The 22,573-nt window shown below is 33.6% G+C and overlaps 1 protein-coding gene across 8 annotated transcripts in view; it reads left to right on the top strand.

Annotated features, from left to right (window-relative positions):
- The first annotated feature begins 16,451 nt into the window (after positions 1-16,451).
- Positions 16,452-22,573, top strand: part of LOC127717739 (uncharacterized) — a 175,904-nt gene continuing 169,782 nt past the window's right edge. For 7 of the 8 annotated variants that reach the window (XM_052223520.1, XM_052223521.1, XM_052223522.1 and 4 more), the window contains exons 1-2: positions 16,452-16,655; positions 20,749-20,827. In XM_052223520.1, coding sequence (XP_052079480.1) covers positions 20,751-20,827 — 77 coding nt within the window. In that variant the 5' untranslated portion in view covers positions 16,452-16,655; positions 20,749-20,750. Of the gene's footprint in view, positions 16,656-17,964; positions 18,012-20,748; positions 20,828-22,573 lie in introns of those variants that run through there. The other variant, XM_052223523.1, reaches the window with a different exon arrangement.

Genomic DNA, 22,573 nt, shown 5'->3' on the forward strand with positions numbered 1-22,573 from the left:
ATAATTTTTAGATATTAATATTTTTTTAAATTTTTTAAAATTTTTAGATATTCAATGTAATTTAAAATTTTTCCTAAGATACGACATTTTTTCGTTATTTTCATACTTGTATCCAAATGCAGACTAGTGCTTGTAAAATTTCTCCAATCAGCACAGGATAATAACTAGCGGACATTTTAAAAACTAGCATGCATCAATCTGTAACTTCCTTATGACGAAAATAAAGCACATTTTCCCAAGCACAAGCTAGTGCTGTCATTTGAAGGAAAGTTACACACAGTGTGTCCAAAAAAAAAAATAACCGTTGTTATATATTGATGTCTTCTGTTTGGAGGTAAATTTCCGAAATCCTCTAAGCACAAGCTAGTACTAATGTGTATTAGCACATAACAAGTACCTGGAAACAGTTTGGACATGAGTGGTACCTTTTGAGTTCTTCTGTGTTTCTTAGGTGAAGCTATTTCCGACTCCTCTCCAAGCACAAGCTAGTGCTAATGCTTGTTTACCATTTGCACATAACAAGTACCTGGGAAGATATCAGATTGTTCTGTAAATCTGTCGTCTTCGTCTCGCCTTTCTTTTCCATGATCTCTTTATGTTGTGATGTTAAACCTGTGATCTCTCTCTAAGCACAGGCTAGTGGTAATGTTGTATTATCATTAGCACGTAGCAAGTACCTGGAAAGATTTCAAAATAATTTTCTCGGCTTAACTTATGTTATCAAATTTTCATCTGTATTTCTTCTAAGATGTAAATTGCCAATCTCCTCTCCAAGCACAGACTAATAGCTAATGTAAATTTGTTATTAGCACTTAGTAAGTACCCGGAAATATCTAAAATTTATTTTCGACTTTCTTCTTGTGGAGAAATGTTCATTCTGACAATCTTACACCTAACGGAAGGGATTGTACCTGATTTTCATATGATGAAGACATAATCTTTCAATCAGTTTAATTGAGGTCTGGAGCTGGCATGTCAGTAACTGCTAGTAGTCCTTTGATAATTTATGTATCATTGTCATTTTGCTTAGTTTCTTTTGTTACCTATTCTGACATCGGACTCGGACTTCTTTTAAACTGAGTTTTACTGTGCGTATTGCTATGTATTTCTTTATTCTACATTGGCTAGAGGTATAGGGGGAGGGTTGAGATCTCACAAAACATGTTTAACCCCGCCGCATTTTTGCGCCTGTCCCAAGTCAGGAGCCTCTGGCCTTTGTTAGTCTTGTATATTTTTTTAATCTTAGTTCCTTTATATGTTTTGGAGTTTAGTGTGACGTCCATTTTCACTGAACCAGTAAATAATTTTATTTAGGGGCCAGCTGAGGACCACCTCCGGATGCGGGATTTTCTCGCTGTGTTGAAGACCCATTGGTGGTCTTCGGCTGTTATCTGCTCTTTGGTTGGGTTGTTGTCTCTTTGACATATTCCCCCATTTCCATTTCCATTCTCAATTTGTCCAGAATGAACCAGTCAAATACGTTCCTAACTCTCCTTAAAATGTTTACCCATATTAAATAAGATTTTGTCAATATGTATATGACAAAATCCTTTATTAGAAAAATAAACACCCAGATGTTTGTGATAAGTGTGTGATTGACGACCAGTTTGAGTTCTTGCATGGTTATTCATCTTTAAAGGGGGTGATACAACTTAGATTTTTCCCTAGAAACAATTATAGATTCTGTTTTTGCTTAGTTTGTATTAAAATGAACAAGCCCTTTCTGTGACCAATTATATATTTTATCTGAGTCATTGTTTAATGTTGCAGCGTCTTCAATCGGGTTATCAACCACTAAGTACAATGAAGTATCACCAGCAAATAATCAAATTTCTGCATGCATATCCTTGACAATGTCATTTATAAAGACTAAAACAGTAAAGGCCCTAAAATAGACCCCTGGGTCTAATGAAAAATATTGTAAGTAGATGATATCGACTTTTGAATTTCAATAAACTTAGATTTTAACTCTTCGAGTGACAAAAACACAGGGAAAACTGGCCGTTTTGTTTTTCCAACATGCACATACTGTACATACTTCTAAACAATTGGCTAAAGGACTATTTAACCTGCTAGCAGAGAGAGGAGTCCTGATAGACACTTTTCTATACCCCAGTCACGCATTAGATAACATAACTTGTTTCCTATCTTAATAGTGATTTAATTGACCCAGATATATTTAACCCTCTTAATGCCACTTAAGGTAGAACTCCTTTTTTATCAGTCGGTCAAGTTGGTTGGTTTGAACAGGCAAGTTTTAATTAAATTTTCATTAAGGAAATTTATTTTCAAAATGGGGACGATAGTTTCGAAAGAGGGAACGAGTTGGCGGAGAGCGAGTTTGCAGTCGGGTGGGTTGTCTGGGAATCTCTACAAAGCTTTCAGTATGAAATAGCATGTCCTTGGTTAAACAAAGGACTTGTATAGGAGTCTTACTGTTCAAATCCTTGGTAAAACAAAAGTATTGAACACAAGCACGATTTTCATTTTAATGCAATATTCTCAGGTTCACTGCATGCTGCTGTATTAAAAGATCATATTTGTTAGACATATTATGATGTAATATTGATCATTGTAACGTCTCTGGTGAAATGTCTAGAGACTGAGTTCCTTTAACTGTTCCAGAGTAGGATTACTGTTTGGAAGAATGAGTATTTATTAACAAGTATTCTTGTATATATTTGTTGAAAGCTTGTGTCTTGACCGCGTGTCGATCTTGTGGATAATAAGAGATGAGTTGCAGCTGAATTGGAAAAGCAGCACGTTGAAGTTGTATTTTGTACATTATGACAATTCGGGATGTTTTCCGTCGTTCTTGTTGCAGAAAGTCCCATTTCAATTTAATAATCATTTCAGTTACACGGCTTAGACGACAGAAGTCGTTACAGACAAATCTGGTGTCAGTCTTTAGACTTGTCCCAACTTCTGGGTATTTGCAGTTTTATACGGGCTCCAGACTGTTGATGCGTACGCAAACAGAGGACGGACAAGAGCGGTCTAATATTTCGCTTTGATGTTCGACGAAAAACCTTGAAAGTTTCTGTATTCAAGGCTGCACATGTAGAATTCTCCTTTTTAGCTCACCTTGCCCAAGGGACCAATTGTGCTTTTCTTATCACTTGGCATCCGTTGTCCGTCGTCCGTCGTCGTCTGTTAACTTTTACAAAAATCTTCTCCTCTGAAACTACAAACTTGGCCACAATCATCATTGGGGTGTCTTGTTTAAAACATGTGTCCGATGAGTCCGCCTGCCAACCAAGATAGAACATAGGGGTAAAATGCAAGTTTTGCCTATTATTTTAAAAACTACTATGAGAAAATCTGACAGAATCAAAAATGTTCAGAATATTGAGCTCTACTTATTGTCTATTTGCTTCAAAACTGTCAGACGACTTCTTATATGAGTTATTGCTCTAAAATTACGAATTTTACAATTGTTTAGCTCACCTGACCCAAAGGGCCAAGTGAGCTATTCTCATCACTTGGCGTCCGTCGTCCGTCGTCGTCCATCGTCGTCTGTTAACTTTTACAAAAATCTTCTCCTCTGAAACTACTGGGCCAAATTCAACCAAACTCAGCCACAATCATCATTGGGGTATCTAGTTTTAAAAATGTGTCCGATGACCCCGCCTGCCAACCAAGATGGCCGACATGGCTAAAAGTGCAAGTTTTGTCTATTATTTTCAAACTTGTCATAAATAGAGAAAATTTGACGGAAGCAAAAAGTTCAGAATGTTGATCTCTAAAAATTGTCCATATACGTCAAAACTGTCAGACGACTTTTTATAGGAGTTATTGCCCTTAAATGACAAATTTTACCATTTTTTTTCTTTTTTGCCTATTATCTTGAAAACTATAATAGATAGAGAGAAACTTCAAATGGCAAAAATGATTACCAAGACAAGTTCTGCAAATAAGTCAACATTGTTAAAATTGTAAGTCGACTCCTTATTAGAGTTATCGCCCTTTGATGACGATTTTTACCATTTTTTTGCGTTTTTGCTTTATATCTTAAAAATTATTATAGAAAGATAAAAACTTAGATAAGCAACAATGATCTACAAGACAAGATCTACAATTACGACAATTTGGCCGAAAACTACAGTCGACTCTTTATTAGATATTTTGCCCTTTGATGGCGATTTTTACCATTTTCTTGCTTCTTTAAAACTATAATACAGTAAAACTTCTGTAAACCGGTCCCTCTGAATAGCGGTTCTCCCCTCATACCGGCCAAACCAACAAGTCCCGGCCGAATTGTATTCAAATCAATGGTAATGTAACCTTATAAAACCGGCCACCCCTTTAAACCGGATACCGACCGGTATTTTGTTAATCAAAATCAATTAAATTTGCCCTCATAACACCGGCCTTGTCATCTAAAATCACCGATCAGTACTTATAATTGTTATGTAAACAAAGAAGATAATCCGATCAATCAGACACCTGCATGCGACTGACCATTGTTTAACTGGCAAACATAACTCATTACTCTAGATGGGTACTTTAAAAAGCAAACTTTATCAACAAGACAAAATCTTCAAATTAGTCAAACATGACCGAAATCGTTAGTCGACTCATTATTGAAGTTATTGCCCTGAAATGAAAATTTTCCCCAATTTTGCCTATTATCTTGAAAAATGTATCAGGCAGATATAAACTTGACGGCACAAATGATTAGCAAGACACAATAATAAAAAGCCGAAATCTTCAGTCGACTCGTTATTTGAGTTATTGCGTTTAAATGATAATTTTTAACATTCTTTTAAAATTTTTTTGCCTATTATCTTGAAAACTATTAAAGATAAACAGAAATTTCAAAAAATTATCAACAGGATAGGATCTACAAGTATGTCGATATGACTGAAATTGTAAGTTAACTCTGAATAGAGTTATTCCCCTTTAATGATGATTTTTAATAAAAAGTGGCCCTTGTTGAAGAAGCAGGCGAGCGACACAGAACCTCTAGTTTGTTAAAGTATTAACATGCTTTTTTTCCCCAAGATAAATAGTTTTTTATGTTCTTTCCGATGTATTTAGCTAATGGTACGAAATGGATGATGATGATGATGATAACGATGATGATGATGATGATGGTGATGATGATGATGATGATGGATGGCTGTTTAACATCCAAGCAAATTAATATGCATATTCAGGACGAGAACATAACATAATATGAATATTAACCCTGCCTTGTACTAGACCGACACACTGAGCCGGATTTTTAACGTGCTAGTTCACAAGGTAACAGTCCGCAAGAAGACATGTCACCTTACTTGGACACATTATTCTGACTCCGAGCCGACCAGTCTTTGCTCTTACTCCTTAATGCCGCGTGCTTTGCGGAGAAGCAGCAAATACCAATTTTAAAGTCTTTGGTTTGACCCGGCCGGGGTTCGAACCCACGACCTACCGCACTCGAGGCGAACACGCTACCACGAGACCACCGAGTACGAACTGGAGTTTCTTACCTTAGATAAAGTAGTCAGAAGTTGATGGAATGTGTTTGGTGGTAATGCAGACTTTCTAACAGATGTGTAGGAAACTGTACAAAAAATATGTTTGCCTTTATTTAGGATAATAAACTTTATCCCAACTTTAAGATGGATTTAGTTTTTTTTATTAAATAAGAACTGAACCTCGAAATCAAGAAAACAATTTTTTTTAACTAAAAGGAAAAGAAGGATCCTACAAGTTTAACACAAATCAAGAAATCACTGTTTTATTTAGAGGGGAATGGGGGCTTGACCAAAAGCATTATTATCCAATAAGTTTCACTTTTCTCTCGTCTAACGTTTGGAATGGTATTAATAATTTTAGTATGATATTAAATGACATACTATTTATAAAGGCACTACGAAAACAAGGGAAGTAGCAGTTTGTTCAAATAAGAGACAAAAAAAAATCTTGGCAGGATGACAATGAAGACAAAATCATTTTTGTTGTATAACGAGAAGGGCCCAGGACTTACTATACACGTTTAAAATAATTGTTCAGATATATACTCTGCAAAAAAAGAAACGCATAATGTTTTTTAAAAAATTTAATTACATGTATTTTGAATGAAAGTTAAACAATTACTAATAAAGATATTCACTCAAAACGTGTTTGATTGAGAAGAGAACAGTCAGTTCCTTCGAGATTGATGAATAAAAGTCAATTTATCACAATTAGAGTTACTTCCGGTGCCATTAAAGTTAGTACCGTGTATGACCACCGCTCGCTGCTAAGACTGCTACGCATCTCCTCGGCATGGATTCTATCAATGTTCTAATGTTATTGCATGGAATTGCTCGCAATTCCTGTTGCAACATTTGTCGGAGCTGATCAAGGGTCTTAGGCGGGCTCACACGTTCATCCAGTTCGTCCCATACAATGTAGATGCTCAAGTCCGGTGATTTAGAAAGCCAAGGTAGCACATTGATGTTATTCTTCTCAAGGTAGTCCATTGTTAAACGCGCTGTGTGAGGCCTATCATTGTCTTGCTGGAATAACTCCCTCTGTCGGTCAATAACATGCATAAGGTGAGGTTGGAGAATTTCTTGTCTGTACCTTTGAGCCGTTAAATTACCCGGAACATGTACCAATTCCGTTTTACGGTCATTACATCATTACACTTCCTCCACCAAAGCTGTCCACTTCTTGCACACACGAGAAAACAAAACGTTCATTCATGCGCCGGTAGACACGAGTTCTTCCAGCACGTTTCTGAAGCATAAAACCGGACTCATCACTAAACCATATTCTGCGCCAATTGCAGAATGTCCAGCCCCTCAATCTGTTGCACCATCGGACTCTTTTCCGTCTGTTTAACGGCCTCAAAACGGGTCCAAAATACGGCATCTTTCGTATAACGCCATGTTGTCGCAGTCGATTGTGGACTGTTTTTGAGCTGATTCTCCTCAATCCTGGTATCCCAACTGCAGTGACTGTTGCGGCAAAGGTCCGATCCGTAGATGTAATACCAGGATGTAGCAATCTTGTCCAGGAGTCGTTAGGAGAGGTCGTCTACTCCTCGGGTGGTCCTTAGTACAGCCATTCTGTGGGTATCTGTTCCAAAGTCGCAAAATTGTGCTCTGTTAACATTTTCAGTTCTTTCTTCTTCACTTTGGGACACTTCGGCCTGGAGATGCCCGATGGCGATATTTATAATAGCAGGGTCTAACTTTGGCATGGCAGCGTTTTACGTTGTGATGAATTAAATCTTCAAACTTTGTCCTTATATGCGCAAAGTGTAACAGTTGAGTTTACCACAAAATTCTCGTGAAAAACGTTGGAAAAATTTCGCGGCGAAAAAGGTCATATGCACTTTTAGCGAGTCGCAAATTTCATGTAGCAGAGAGCCAAATCAAATAAAAAGAACGGGTATTTAAAGATTAAAACGTACCTGTAAAAGTTCGAAGGTGCAATTGACCGTTTCATTTTACCTTGTAAAATATATATTTTGCATTTTAAAAAATTCATCCGAGCTATTCGTTTCTTTTTTTGAACAGTATAAAAAACAATTTGAAAGATGAAAGAGAATTAGATCCTTAGAATAATTAAAAAAAAAGACAATATTATCTTCATATTTGAATCAAACCTTGACACAGGCCTTATTGTCATTGTATAAGAAGTAGGGATGTCAACGAGTACTCGAATATTCGAGTATCGCTCGGTAGTACCGAGTATCGAATACCAAAACGATACTCGACTAATCGGGTTTCCGTTAGGATATTGCTGCCTTCTTTATTTAAATTTATATTCTTGAGAACCTCTTTCGGAAAATTAAATAGGCATCACTGATTAATCATACTAGTAAATAAAATACATTTTGTTTCGAATGTTTGTGCTAAATTGTCATTCAATATGCCTCCGAAAATACGTGGGCTATACCTAGGCTAAAACTAAACATGTCTAAGCCATTCCGTCACATCGGTACCGCCAGAGCAAATATTTGCGTCTGCAAGACTGTAATTTACAAAGTTGCAAAACGACTTTCCCCAATTTATTCATGAAGAAAGGGATTATCATTCTCTTAGTATATGTAAGATAATGATAATCCCTTTCTTCATGATTAAGTACGAGCGTTAGCGAGTACTTATCATGAAGTAAGGGATTATCATTCTCTTACAAACTTAGAATATTGTAAAGTGCTCAAGGCTCAAATGATCTATTCAAGAATTAGTTTGATTGTCAGTGCAATGTTTATAATTGATGCATGACTTCCTTTTTGGACATGTCATTTATGGATTAGTTTTAGTGATGTAAGGACTTTCATATCATTTGGGAAATATTTTTTTTTTAAAAAGCGATATAGATATTAGGTGACAAAACAGTAGAAAGAAAAGGTAGGAATTGGATATGTTTCTTGATTGTGAGTATGAATGTAAATAATGTAATATTTTAGTGAGGAATTATCCTTTTTTTATTTACAGTTTAAATCAGTTAATACATTTGAGTTACAACTAAATTTTATTTCACAGCCAATATCTTGGTCCGGTTTTTTTTTTTAACATCAAATGATATTTCATTATTTCAGGGAAATGTTCAAAATAATGCCTTTAAATTCCTGTTTTTTTTATCGAAATATTGAAAATAACTATTCTTCCCAACCACTGATCAAGTAATCAAAGTTTTGGAAAGCTAAAGATTAAGGTTATTTTTTTATCTGAAAGATTTTTTTTCTTTTTTTGTTTTGCTTTGGTATTGTTTAATTTTTTTTAGTAATTTGAAGTTATTAATATTTTCATAATAACATTCACGGTACACATTTTACTGCACCAGTAAACTTCAACTTATTTTGAGATTTTTGTTTGTTTCACAATTCAACTTTTAGTCAGTTTCAATCACTGTGTGATTTATACAAACAATATTGTCTTTGTAGTTGTGTATGGTGTAAATTTTGTGTTGTGTAACAATTGTTGTCCAATAATGTAAACATACATTTTGAAGATTTTTATTGGTGGTGTTTTATCTGTAATTGTCTCCTGGTATGTAAATATGCATATAATTTTCTGTTTGTATACATGGTAATGGAACAAATCCTTATAGATCCAATGTTTTCTTATTTCTGATGTAACTCTCTTGATAGCCAAACTCAAATATAAATCACAATCCACAAAGTCCCAAATGGTGAGTTTTAAGTCAAAAGTAAATTGTAACATCAAAATTTTATAAACTCACCATCAGTGAAATTGAGCATTATGGATCTAAACCACTCCGTAATAATGAAATGTAAGCATAAGTGATAAAGGGGGTATCTGTGTGTAAACCAAAACATAGTCCCAATAAATCATACTGGCTCAAAGCAGACAGAATTTTCAAATGAATAATATTTATTAATACAATAAACTCAATAACAACATATTTTGGCCCTTGAGAAACACTCAGCATAATTAAGAATTTAGGAGTTCCTGCCGAGCAAGTCAAATAGCAACCTGTAGTTTGAGGAAGAACCTGCCTGCCCGACAATACACCAGCCGGGAATGTGAAGCGAGGGGTCTCCACGAAGGGGATGAGACTAGGCGTCTCATCTGCAGCCAGGGTGTGCAAGGTCTGCATGGGGGATAGCCCATGTGGTGCTATTACAAGTAGTAAGTAGCAGGGTTTATCAATCTGGCGCTGGAATAAATTTGATAAAATTTGTCCCCGAAATGCTTGGGGATGAATGAAATTTTAGAAATGACCAGTGATAAAATTCCATCAAGGAAAACAAGTTATAAAATAAAAAAAATATCACTGGTTAAAGCTGAGATGTTCCTCATGTCATGAACATTATTGAAGGTGTTTGGAAGGGGTTGGTGGGTGGTAAATTGAATTCTAGCACTGTAAAACTGTTAAGTTGAACTTAGTTTGACTGCTTTGAACCAAGAAACTGATTGCACAAGACCATGCATATGGCTTAACACACAGATTTTGGGTACATCAATCATCTAGTGGGAGGAGACTGAAACCACTGACCTTCAGTTTATATATACTAATTATTGCGAACCCAATGAAAGTTTTCCACAGTGCCATCTCTATCTTGACCAGGTATTTAAACTTTTGTAAGTTCACCTGTCCTATTGAATAAATACAATAGCTATTGTTCTCCATGTAGTTTTTTTTCACTGGGACCTTTAAATTTCTTCTAAGAGAAATCTATCACTCATTGATTAATTTACCTCAGTAAAAAAAAATCTTGTAAATAGAGGAAAATACATGTTTTTTACTCAAAACTGCATGTGATGTTATATTTATTCAATATTGATAATATATTTTCAATCGGTTGAATGTAAACAGTGATGCAAACATTAATAAAATATAAAAAAGAAGATGTGGTATGATTGCCAATGAGACAACTCTCCACAAGAGACCAAATGACACAGAAATTAACAACTATAGGTCACCGTACGGCCTCCAACAATGAGCAAAGCCCATACCGCACAGTCAGCTATAAAAGGCCCCGAAATGACAATGTAAAACAATTCAAACGAGAAAACTAATGGCCTAATTTATGTACAAAAAATGAACAAAAAACAAATAAGTAACACATAAACAAAGGACAACCACTGAATTACAGGCTCCTGACTTGGGACAGGCACATACATACAGAATGTGGCGGGGTTAAACATGTTATCGTTGATTTCTGTTATATTAATAATATATTAATAATATATTTTCATTCAGTTTAATATAAACATTGATTCAATCATAAAAAGTTGATTTCTGACAAAACTTTCAACATTGTTCCTTTAAAAAAAAAATTAGTTTGACATGAATAAAAACTTGAAAATTATGATGTTCAAAATATGATCTTCTTAAATGTATTCTAAGCTAAACAAAAAAAAAATCAAATTTCAATAGGAACATTGATAAAACTTTTGTTAGAAATCAACTTTTTATGATTGAATCAATGTTTATATTAAACTGAATGAAAATATAATATTATTATTAATATTGAATAAATACATCATCACACGCAGTTAATGAGTATAAAAAAAGTATTTTTGTCTATATATAAGAAATTTTTTTTACTCAGGTAAATTAATCAATGAGTGATATATTTCTCTTAGAAGAAATTTAAAGGTCCCAGTGAATTAACTACACAGAGAAAATAGCTATTGTATTCATTCAATAGGACAGGTGAACTTAGAAAAGATTAAATACCTGGTCAAGATAGAGATGGCACTGTGGAAAACTTTCATTGGGTTCGCAATAATGTGTAATTATTTTTGTGAGACTGAAATTATTCTGCCTTTCATCACATACAGTGAATAATTGTAATATGTATCTGATTAAGAATAGATTAGTATGTCCCCTGGTGAGATTGCAGTGTAACTTCAAAGTGTCAAATGCCTGAGAAATTAATCTCAAGATGTAGCAAATGGTCTGTGTATGTTAATTAAATGTATCCAAGATGTCAGCATGCTTACTGGAAAGATTAATTATCAAAGTTGGCTGGAAATATTGTTTGAATAAACAATACTTATATTACATATAAGTAACCTATAAATCATTCCAATCTGATAAAAGTGCTTCGGGGCAGTTGTAACTCATTTATAGAAACTCTTTGTTTTGAACTGTAAATAGATCAAAATAATAGGATAATCCCTTACTAAGAACATGATTTACATTCACTCTTCACAATTAAGAGGCATCAAATCCTACAATTTCATTGGTCGAGAGCACTTTGCTATATTCTAACATATACTTAAATGTGTTTTCTTAACGATTATCAAATACTATTGTTTGATATGGCTTTTCCTTGTTATAATTTTAAACAGGTGTTCATTTAATTATATTGATTAGATTATTGTTTTTGTACTTAATTAGTACTTGTAGGTAATGAGCTAATAATTATGGTGTGTAATTCCTTGTCCCAGATACTTATGTCTATGGTTTTTCGTCCGTAGAACAACAAACCAAAGAATATAAAGTTCTGCTTCATATCTTGATCTTATTCTTTGTATTTTTGTGTTTCCGTGTTGTAGATATATTCCCGAGCGAGTACTCGAGTATCGCTCGATAAAACCAACGAGTACTCGATTAATAATTGTTCACCGAGTTGACATCCCTAAATTAAGAAGACATAACAAAACTAGTCTGCCATTTATATTTTTCTTTATCTCTTCCATCTTTATTGTAGTAGACGTGATTTGCTGACTTGTATAACTATTATATCATTATACGAAAAAAGTATTAATATAAGCTTTACTAATTAGTATTAGTAGGGAACTGAATAGGCCACATTGACGTAACTATCTGTAGCTATTTAAAAAAATCCTACCCGTGCTCATAACGAATGTTTGTGAGAAAATTTGGGGAGCAAAAAGTACATATTGTTTGAGAGCAAAAAAAAATAACAACAAAAAGAGTTTAACAGGGGAGATCTTACATTTTCTTTGCATGTTCTAGTTAAATCTTTTATGGGACTTTTCTGTTGCAATTATGTCATTTGTTTCGCTTAAATGTTTAATTCAAATGTTAAAAAAATCATTATCAGACTGAAAATAACGGGAATTGCCTTAAATGTTGTAATCCAAGTGGTAGAAAGGAAATGATACAACCAAACAGATATTCTCATACATATCCCGATTGAGATATTCAAAGAAAGATGAACTCATACATATCCCAGCTGAGTTATTCAACCAGATAGACGATCTCATACATATCCCTGGTGAGATATTAAACCAGATATTTGATCCCATACATACTATTAGTCCTGCTTAGATTTAAAACAAAATATATGATCTCATACATATCCCTGGTAAGATGTTAAACCAGATATATGATCTCATACATATCCCTGGTGAGATATTAAACCAGATAACTGATCGCATGCATATCCCTGGTGAGATATTAAACCAGATGTATGATCTCATACATATCCATGTTGAGATATTAAACCAGATATATGATTTCATACATATCACTGTTGATATATTAAACCAAATATATGATCTCATACACACTAGTATTACTGCTGAGATATTAAACCAGATATATGAATTCATACATATCCCTGTTGAGATATTAAATAACATATATGATCTCATATATACATATCCCTGCTGAGATATTAAACCAGATATATGATCTCATACATATCCCTGTTGAGATATTCAAAGAAAGATGAACTCATTCATATCCCTGGTGAGATATTAAACCAAATATATGATCTCATACACACTAGTATTCCTGCTGAGATATTAAACCAGATATATGATTTCATACATATCCCTGTTGAGATATTAAATAACATATATGCTCTCATACATATCCTTGTTGAGATATTCAAAGAAAGATGAACTCATACATATCCCTGCTGAGATAATAAACAACATATATGATCTCATACATATCCCTGCTGAGATATTAAACCAGATATATGATCTCATACATATCCTTGGTGAGATATTAAACCAGATACATAATCTCATACATACTAGTATCCCTGCAACCCGAGATAGTTAATCTCATACATATTCCAGCTTAGATATTCATCCAGATAGATGATATCATACATATCTCTGTTGAGATATTAAACCAGACAGTTGATCTCATACATATCCCCGCTGAGATGTTTAACCAGATAGACGGTCCCTACTGCTCAGATAACCTAAGATATTGAATCAAAAAGATAACCCCGTGCATGTCCCTGCTGAAAGATACAACCAGTAGGATAACCTCATATATATTTATGTAGTGTTGGTTTCAGTCGTTTTTCAAGTAACTCTGTTGGAGCAGTTTTTGTGCAAAGAGCACACCACTGTTAATAAACTCCTTATAGTGTGAACATGCACGAGCGTAACATGTTAACTGAAATATTAAACGCCATACGATGTAGCAGTGGATATGTTACTGAGAAATGGAAGTTGACAATAGGAAAGTTGAAATCATCACGTTTGTCATAGATTCTAGTTTGAAGTATCTATATCGAGAATAAGATCAAGATATGAAGCAGAACTTCTGTTTTTGGTAGTATCCCTAATCCATGCAACTCAACAAACTTGTTGTAGATCGAAACTTTAAGCAGTTTCAAAATATCATCTTTGGTGTATTTGTTGTGGGAATCAGTGTGATTCTTCACAAAGTAAGATTTTCCATGACATAAAACAAGGAATTTGCATCTACGTTTTCTATTGTCGGAGGAAAAACTGTGTTCTTTCAATTGAACATGGGGAATAGTAGCTTAAAGCGTAGAAAAATCTAAGGTTTTGATATCACTTCAATATTGAAAAGATTGTAATTGATGGTATTTTGGAGAAGATCTTCTAGAAATCCTGAAAGCTCAATCCTTTTCAATTATGATCGGAGCCGAACACACATAACTACGAAAAGGTTTCGAACTCACAACATCCGTATTGTCAGGCTAGTCATCACTAAAAACGAACTTCTTAGACCACTCTCCAAATGAGGTTCCCAATTAACGTTTGATTTAAACTATGTGATGTAGAATGTAACAAAAAGTAAATCAACAAAAATACCGAACCCCATGGAAAATTCAAAACGAAAAATCCCTTATCAAATGGCAAAATCAAAGGCCAAACACATCAAATGAATGGAAAACAACTGTCATATTCCTGACTTGGTACAGCATTTCCTTTTGTGGAAAATGGTGGATTAAACCTGGTTTTATAGCTAGCTAAACATCTCACATGTATGAAAGTGGTATAAAATTCCATTACATTGACAACAATGTGTGAACAAAACAAACAGACATAATAGGAATACATGTTAAAAATTGGGGTACAGCAGTCAACATTGTGTTCTCAACCTTAATCATTATAAAACAAACAACTATATCAAATAAGAAATACAAAATGGCATATAGACACTCTATAGATGAAGTACAAAAGCAAAATAGAAAGACAAGAATACAAAAAATGACCATAGCACAATAACACAATGGCGGGATGTATAAATATCGAGTCACGCCAAAAGGATATTACCGAAAATTGACTTAACAGTAAAGGTTCATAATATACAAAGACAAATAAGAGAACACCATATCACGTAACTAACATGATAAACAACGTAAGTACCTAGAATTTATACTTCAAGACCATCGTGTATTATTCGTGAAGTTGATACGGAATATTTATCAACAATGTCTTGGTATCTTCCAATGAACTTTTTTTAGAAAAAGGACGAGACGTTCGTTGACATAACCCTGGTTCATCAACTTTCTGCACAGACACTGGTGACGTTTTACAAAGTCTGATTAGCAGGTGCAAACTCTTGAATACGGAATGAGTTGGGGAAATGTATATGCCATATGTAGGTGAAGTTGGTATATTGCTGCCAAGTTTGGTTCGAAATTGATAATTTCAAAATTAAAATCGTCTCGTTTGTCATAGATTCTGATAATGAGATGACCGCTTATGTCAAATTCGAGGTATAAGTCTAAAACTGTGGCGGAGGAAGCCGTGTCTGTTGCTTTTTAATTTCTAGTTCTAGAAGATATATTAATGAAACCCAATCAGAAAAGTTTGGATTGTTAATGGAAAGAAAATCATCAATATATCTGAATGTGAAATTCAACAAACATTTTGTCAATAAGAAACTCCAGCATACTTATATCACTTGTTCCTCGGTGCAGCATATTTTACCTTTTTGTTCACTATTAACAAAATATGCCGAATGGTATCCCAAAGCAATAGCGTATGCTACCATTTTTATATTGAAGCTGATTTTATATTAAAACTGTTCGGTAGAGTTTTAGTCTGGGGAGTATGATTTATTTATTAATTGGAATCTGCTTTGAAATTGCTTTTAGTAAGCGAGTTTAAATTTCTTTTTACATTTGTCTGTATACGATTATTTCCGTATGTTGGGCTTATGTAAATGTACACCTAACGTTTACCCTGAATCTCTATTACTTGCTGTTTTACGCGGATGCGATTTTGAATGGTCAAGTTAATGTCAGGAAATAAAAAATGGACAATTTGTATAATAGACTAAAACCGTAAAACATGAAAACGAATACGCGAACTTTATTCCTCAAACATGAAAAGGCATATCAGGAATCCTCAAAATGTTTTACTTTTTCATTTAGCCTTTTTTCAAATCATATACTCATATATCAATAACTGATATACATTTTGATCAGGTGTAGAACCATTAGTTCCTCAACAGAATTTAATGGTAGCGAAAACTCCAGGGAAATTTAAAACGGGGGAAATCCATGAAATCTGACAAAATCAAACTTAATCAACCAACGAAACGAGTGACAAACAAGTGTCATATTCATGAATTGATACAGTCATTTTCCGAAGAAAATGGTGGGTTGAACCTGTTTTTTTAGCTAGCTAAACCTCCCACTTGTATGACAGTTGTTTATACTTCTGAATATTGAATGATATAATACTAATTTTCAATTAATGCACTATTTTTGTCTTTAAATCTGACCTTTTCTCTTCCTTTTCCCCACAAGAGGTTAATATTGATTAATTTAATATATTATACTACAGGTATTGTTTGTTTAAACGGATAGGCTGCTCGCCGATATACACATCTGTAAATAGCCTAGTAATTCCTAGAATCTTATGATTGATTTATCTCATTACTATATAATTAAATGATACAAACAACATAATTAATTAGTTACATTGAATTCAACAAGGTGTACAGTCCATTTTTGAACAGAAAGCCCGATATTATCGAAGATTCAGCATCACAGAACACAGGTAATTTTGGTTTAATGTAACTTAATATTTTTTGTAATATTTATTTTCTTTTATGCGGTTTCATCTATTGTATTTTTTGTATAATCTAATACTTATGAATGATGAAATGTGAAATATAAACTGAAAATACGAACTGTTTCTAAAGCGAGATCATGCTATTAAAGTTAAGAAATAATAAGTTAAAAGAAATCAACAAATCTTTTTGCAGCTATTTTTGTATTTCAAGGAATAAGAGTAAAGCTGATTTTGTTCGGTAGAGTTTTAGTCTGGGGAGTATGATTTACCTTTTCAACTGATTTTTGCAGTTTTCTTATGTTGTGCTATTACACCACTTCCCTAAGTTAGAATGAGAGTTTAGCGCCCAAAAACATGTTTTAACCCGTCATATTATGTGATTCAGTGGTTGTCGTTGGTTGCTGTCTTTCATATTTGTTTGTCGTTAATTGTTTTGTACATAATAAATCTTGTTGTTTTTTGTTGTTGTTTTTTTTATTTGCATTGTTTTACATCGTGCCTTATAAAGCTTACTACAGGTATGGGTTTTTCTGATTGTTGAGACCGTACTGTGACATACAGTTGCAACACTCTACGTCGTTTGGTCTCTGGTGGATAGTTGTGTCATTGGCATTCATATGTCATCTCCTTAGTTTTAAGTCACTTATAAAAGAGGGACGAAAGATACCAGAGGGACAGTCAAACTCATAGATCGAAAACAAACTGACAACGCCATGGCCAAAAATAAAAAGACAAACAGACAAATAATAGTACAGATGACACAACATAGAAAACTAAAGACTAAGCAACACGAACCCCACCAAAAACTTGGGGTGATCTCAGGTGCCCCGGAAGGGTAAGCAGATCCTGCTCAACATGTGGCACCATAACTTATATAAGGAATAAGAAGTGGATGAAAGTGAATTTCTACTATACTTACCAGTGACCAGTATTTCTGATAGCTATTTCAGTTTTTCAACATCGAGATATTTCTATCTCACCAAAACAATTCTAGGATAAAGAAAATATATATAATAAAGATAGGGGTATGTGTTTTATGTTTGGGAACAAGTAATTGAAAAAAAAACATGAATTTTTAGGGGGAAAAGATTTCTCTGGAATTTCCATAAGAAATCTGTGGAGAGAATTTAATGTTTTTTAAACTGTATCAAAAATATATAAAAGAATAAAAGAATTTTAATGCAAAGCATAGTAAAAGCCAGGAGGTTTTCAACATACTGTTTTTGTAAAGTTGGATAGGTGGGAAAACCCACGGATTCTGACTCACTGTTCGAAATTAAAGCCAGGCGGATTAAAACCACATGCTAACGTTTTTAGTTAAGCAGCAGATCTAAAGATTAGGTAAGGATTCTACGCTTTTGACGAAAACGACAATCCTTATTACATTAGAAATTTAACTTAGCATGATAAAAATAATTGATAACAAGTATGATATTTTAAAGATAATGTTATCTCTCATAAATAACTGAAATATATCTTATAAGAAAAACTGAACGCTCTATTTGTAACTATAAACATTAGGTATACCACTGGCTTGTTTTCGATGGTTCGTTGGCATAACGTTTAAATGTAGACAATAGTAGCTCACCGATGTTTAGAATGTTCGCTCCTCTTGTTTTTGAATTTTTGTCAGATATTCGGAATCCTCTGGTTTTATCCATGTAGTGCTCATAAATATTCTGCTCGCTAATCCCTACTTTTCTTTTCATAATTTTACTACATATAGTTTAAAGAGTCATATTTGAAAATCTTATAAAATCCTTGTTATTTTTTCACTGTTTTTGAAAGAAAAAGGTGCCAATGATAAATGTATGAAAAATCTAGAGAGAATCATTTCCCGCCAAATTTTCAATGGCTTATATCTCGAAACGAAAACAAGCACACGGACCCTTCATTTTTTTCTGCTTCTTTAGTTCCTTCATTTATATACTATCAATTTATAACAGTCTTTTAAAAAGCTTGTTATTTTGAAACAGAGTAGCGAACATCCTAAAAATCTCAATAGATCCAGAAGATTCAAATCAAGGTAACAAACAAAAACCGAGGGAATCATTTGAATTTCAAAAGGAGAGAAGAGAGGCGAAAGATACCAGAGGGACATTCAAACTCATAAGTCGAAAATAAACTGACAACGCCATGGCTAAAAATAAAAAGACAAACAGACAAATAATAGTACACAAAAGACAACATAGAAAACTATAGACTGAGCATCACGAACCCCATCAGAAACTGAGGGTGATCTAAGGTGCTCCGGAAGGGTAAGCAGATCCTGCTCCACATGTGGAAATTAAGATCAAACTCAGAAATTAACATGTTCATCCATTAAGTACTGTAAACCAACTAATTTTCGTTAGCGATTTAATTTCGCGACTTTCGCAAGTAGAAAAATAATGCGAATATAAATCGTCGAGAATATGAAAAACCTGGAACTTGCCTGATTAAAATACATCAAATAAATTTGATAATCACGAAAATAAATCGCCGCGAAGTGGTCCATAAAGGGCTAAACGCGAAATAAAGTATCCATGAACATAAGTTGGTTTACAAAATTTAAAGGCTACTTATATATGGATTTGCTTTTTACTTAAGCACAGTTATTGATAACTGCATTTGGGTCTTCATTTTTATCACTTTGAGTAACAGAACTCTGATCAAGAATCTTATTATACATACTTGATATAAAGTTTGAATAACTTCCAGTTATTGCATACACATTGTAAAGTACTTTAATAAATTATTTTCGTAACACAACAACAAGAACAATTACGTCTTCATAAAATAAGTTAAGATTCTTATCCTATTATGTAACACAACAACGTTAAGATTCTTATCCTACCATAATATGACAATAATTACATAAAACAATTACATATTAATGTACAATAGCCTTTAATACAAAACTTTATATCAGCTGGTCATTACCAGTTAAATTAGATATTTTATTTTGTTTGCTTTTGTATCGCCATGTAATATTTAAACGCACATTCAATTGTCAAACGATATGTGTCAAGGTCACAGACCGATTTTATTGTCAAGGAAGTTAACTACCATATAAAATATATGATTGCCAACGAGACAACTCTCCACAAGAGACCAAATGCCATGACTAGTTCTAATTAGAAATGAATAGATATATTGTGTCGTCGAATTAATTCTGCCAATAAATCGTATCCAAATTTGATTTAAGGTAGTCTAATTCAAAATACTTTGCCAAATGTAGTTTATAGGATACCTTTATAGAAATAAAAATAAAAAGTATGGGTCACGGACTTTTTTAAACTACAGATAGTCGTGCAATATTTTTAGATTTTGTCAGAATTGATAGATAACACATAAAAAGACAGTTTTTTTTTAACTTATGAAATAATAGAAACGAAACAAACGTGTAGAGTTTAAAAAGAAAATATGAGAAAATAGCTCTTAAAATGTACCCCAAATGTAAAAATAATAATTTGGGTCACAGTACTTCTCGTCTTGGTACAAAACAAAAGAGGCAAATGTGCAATAAAATTTAATCATCTGAATTATCTCCCTTAGTATGACTTAGTAAAACCAATTCAAATTATTAAAAAAAAAATATTATGTATTCGTAAAAACAGTCATTAACATAAAATCTAGCTCATAACATCTCTAAATTCATACACAACATTTGCAGATTTGTTCATAACATTTCTAGATAAGTTCATAGCATTCTAGATATTTCCCTTTTACTCAATGAATATATAACTTTCATTCACGGACGAATACCCTGTAGCCTAAACGAAAAACGTCAATCTCTTTAACCCCACTTCTTGTTCAAAGTGGAAGTAAGCTGTGGAAATTGGCGGGTTGCTAGAAATAAAGCATCCGTTTGTGTTACAAGGAATTAGTACGTAAATGAAAGATACAAATTCGTGTCATGGAATATCACGAATAAGTAACAGAATTGTGAGAGAGGTGTCTTCAATAGTTTCCTTATTTTTATAAAGAATACAATGGTGTATGATGTTTTTCTTGAAAATGGATTTTTTACGATTTCGAATGAGAAACTTATCTATCAACTGCCATCCACCTAAAAACTCCTTTTATTTATTTCTAGCAATGGACACTTTGAATAGAGCACAAACAGACCAGTTGATTCAAAAATTGACAGAAATGAGGGAGAGTGTCCTTAAAAAGTAGGTGCATTTAATTTATAGAACAATTTATAATGCAATTTTTCATTTTAAAAACTAGTATCATGAAACGACCAAAATCTGTCACAGTAATTAAATAACATTGTAAAGGTGTTGACCGGATATCATTTTGTCCAGTTGAGATGCAGAGCCTAACCGATATTATACTCACCATTTCCTGAATGTCATCTCATTACATGTCAAAAATAAAAACAACACGTTATAAATTTCATGCGTCTGAGGCGCTTTTCTGGATTTAACTTCATTAGGAACGCTCAAAGCCGAATATTTGAAAGCCAAGAATGTATAAGAACCGAAACAGTTGAAGAGCTATATTACCAAAAAAACAGGGCATTGACAATAGCCAAATCCATCTACGGTCCACTTTGCCTGAGGGAGTTGAAACATTAGTTTTTTTTAAAACATCAAAATTTAACGGATAATTCTAGAAATTTGATTAGTTTTTAAATGAGATGTAACTTCTTATCTCGATTCAAGAAAAACTGGTAAATTAAGTGTAAATATTTTAACCACGAAGTAACTTACTAATGAGAATTACATTTGATAAAAGTTTAGGCTTATCTCAGGATTCACAGTAGTTTTGCAACTGTTGCGTCCTAATTCATATTATTATTTCTCCATTAAATTTTGATAGTTGGGCTTCAAATGATATGCCTTTGTTACACAATTGATTTCATTGTCAAAACCATAGGCAAACAGATTAAGTTATAAATGAAATACCTAGTAGGCTTGCATACGTGCACATACAATGTATATACGTAATTCGTTAGTGACATAACGACGGATATATTCTAATTGTCGTTAACCACAATCCGGTCCTCTTTTCCTAGAATGTGACCTACCGAATTGAACTTGTCGCCGGGTTAGTGTTTACATGTGGATCAAATGTGTCCACATGATTAAAAAAACTTAAGTCATATAATGTTCCCTCACCAGAATATTCCTTGATATTTACGAAAATTTTAATGCCCAGAATTTAAATTCATGCTTCCAATAATCTTGGCATTATTATTCAAGAAGAAGTGGAAGATACCAAGAACAATCAAAAGTTATAAGAAGAGGAGAAACCGACAACACCTTGGCGAAAAACTGCGAAAAGACAACAGTCGTCTTTAAAAGAGAGGCGGAAGATACCAAAGGGATACTAGAAAAACAAATCGAAATGGCACGAAAAAAATACAAACTATATTCTACAAAACACAAAAAAAAAAAACCTAAAAATTGAGCAACACAAATCCCATAAAAAATCTGAGGTGCTCCCGAACGATAAGCGGATGCTGCTCCACATGTAAACACGAACCCGGCGACAAGTCCGATTCGGTAGGTCACAATATAGCAAAAGAAGTGGGGGTTGTGTTTACGACAATTAGAATATATTCGTCGTCTTCTGTGAAACAGATATTTTATAACGGTTAACCAACTCGTGATGGCGTCCTGAACACTTTCGAAGGGATCACTTCAACTTCACCAATTGGAACTCTTGGTTAAAAAGCTTCGTTGTAAGTACCAACCCTCTATCAGGGGAGTCATGATAAGAAATGATAGCTTTGAACTATCGTCTAAACTGGGGAATTTATACTCCACATGCAGGCTCTGCTGGAATGTTGCTACAAAAAAAATTGAAAGTTTATTACAAAGTTCAAAACACTAAATAAAAACCCCTAAAGACTGAGTATCAAGAACCACAAAACCTGTGGTGGTCTCATGTGATCTGGATGGGCAAGTAGA

This window comes from Mytilus californianus, unplaced genomic scaffold (genome assembly GCF_021869535.1).
Source record: "Mytilus californianus isolate M0D057914Y unplaced genomic scaffold, xbMytCali1.0.p SCAF_10, whole genome shotgun sequence".
NCBI lineage: Eukaryota > Metazoa > Mollusca > Bivalvia > Mytilida > Mytilidae > Mytilus > Mytilus californianus.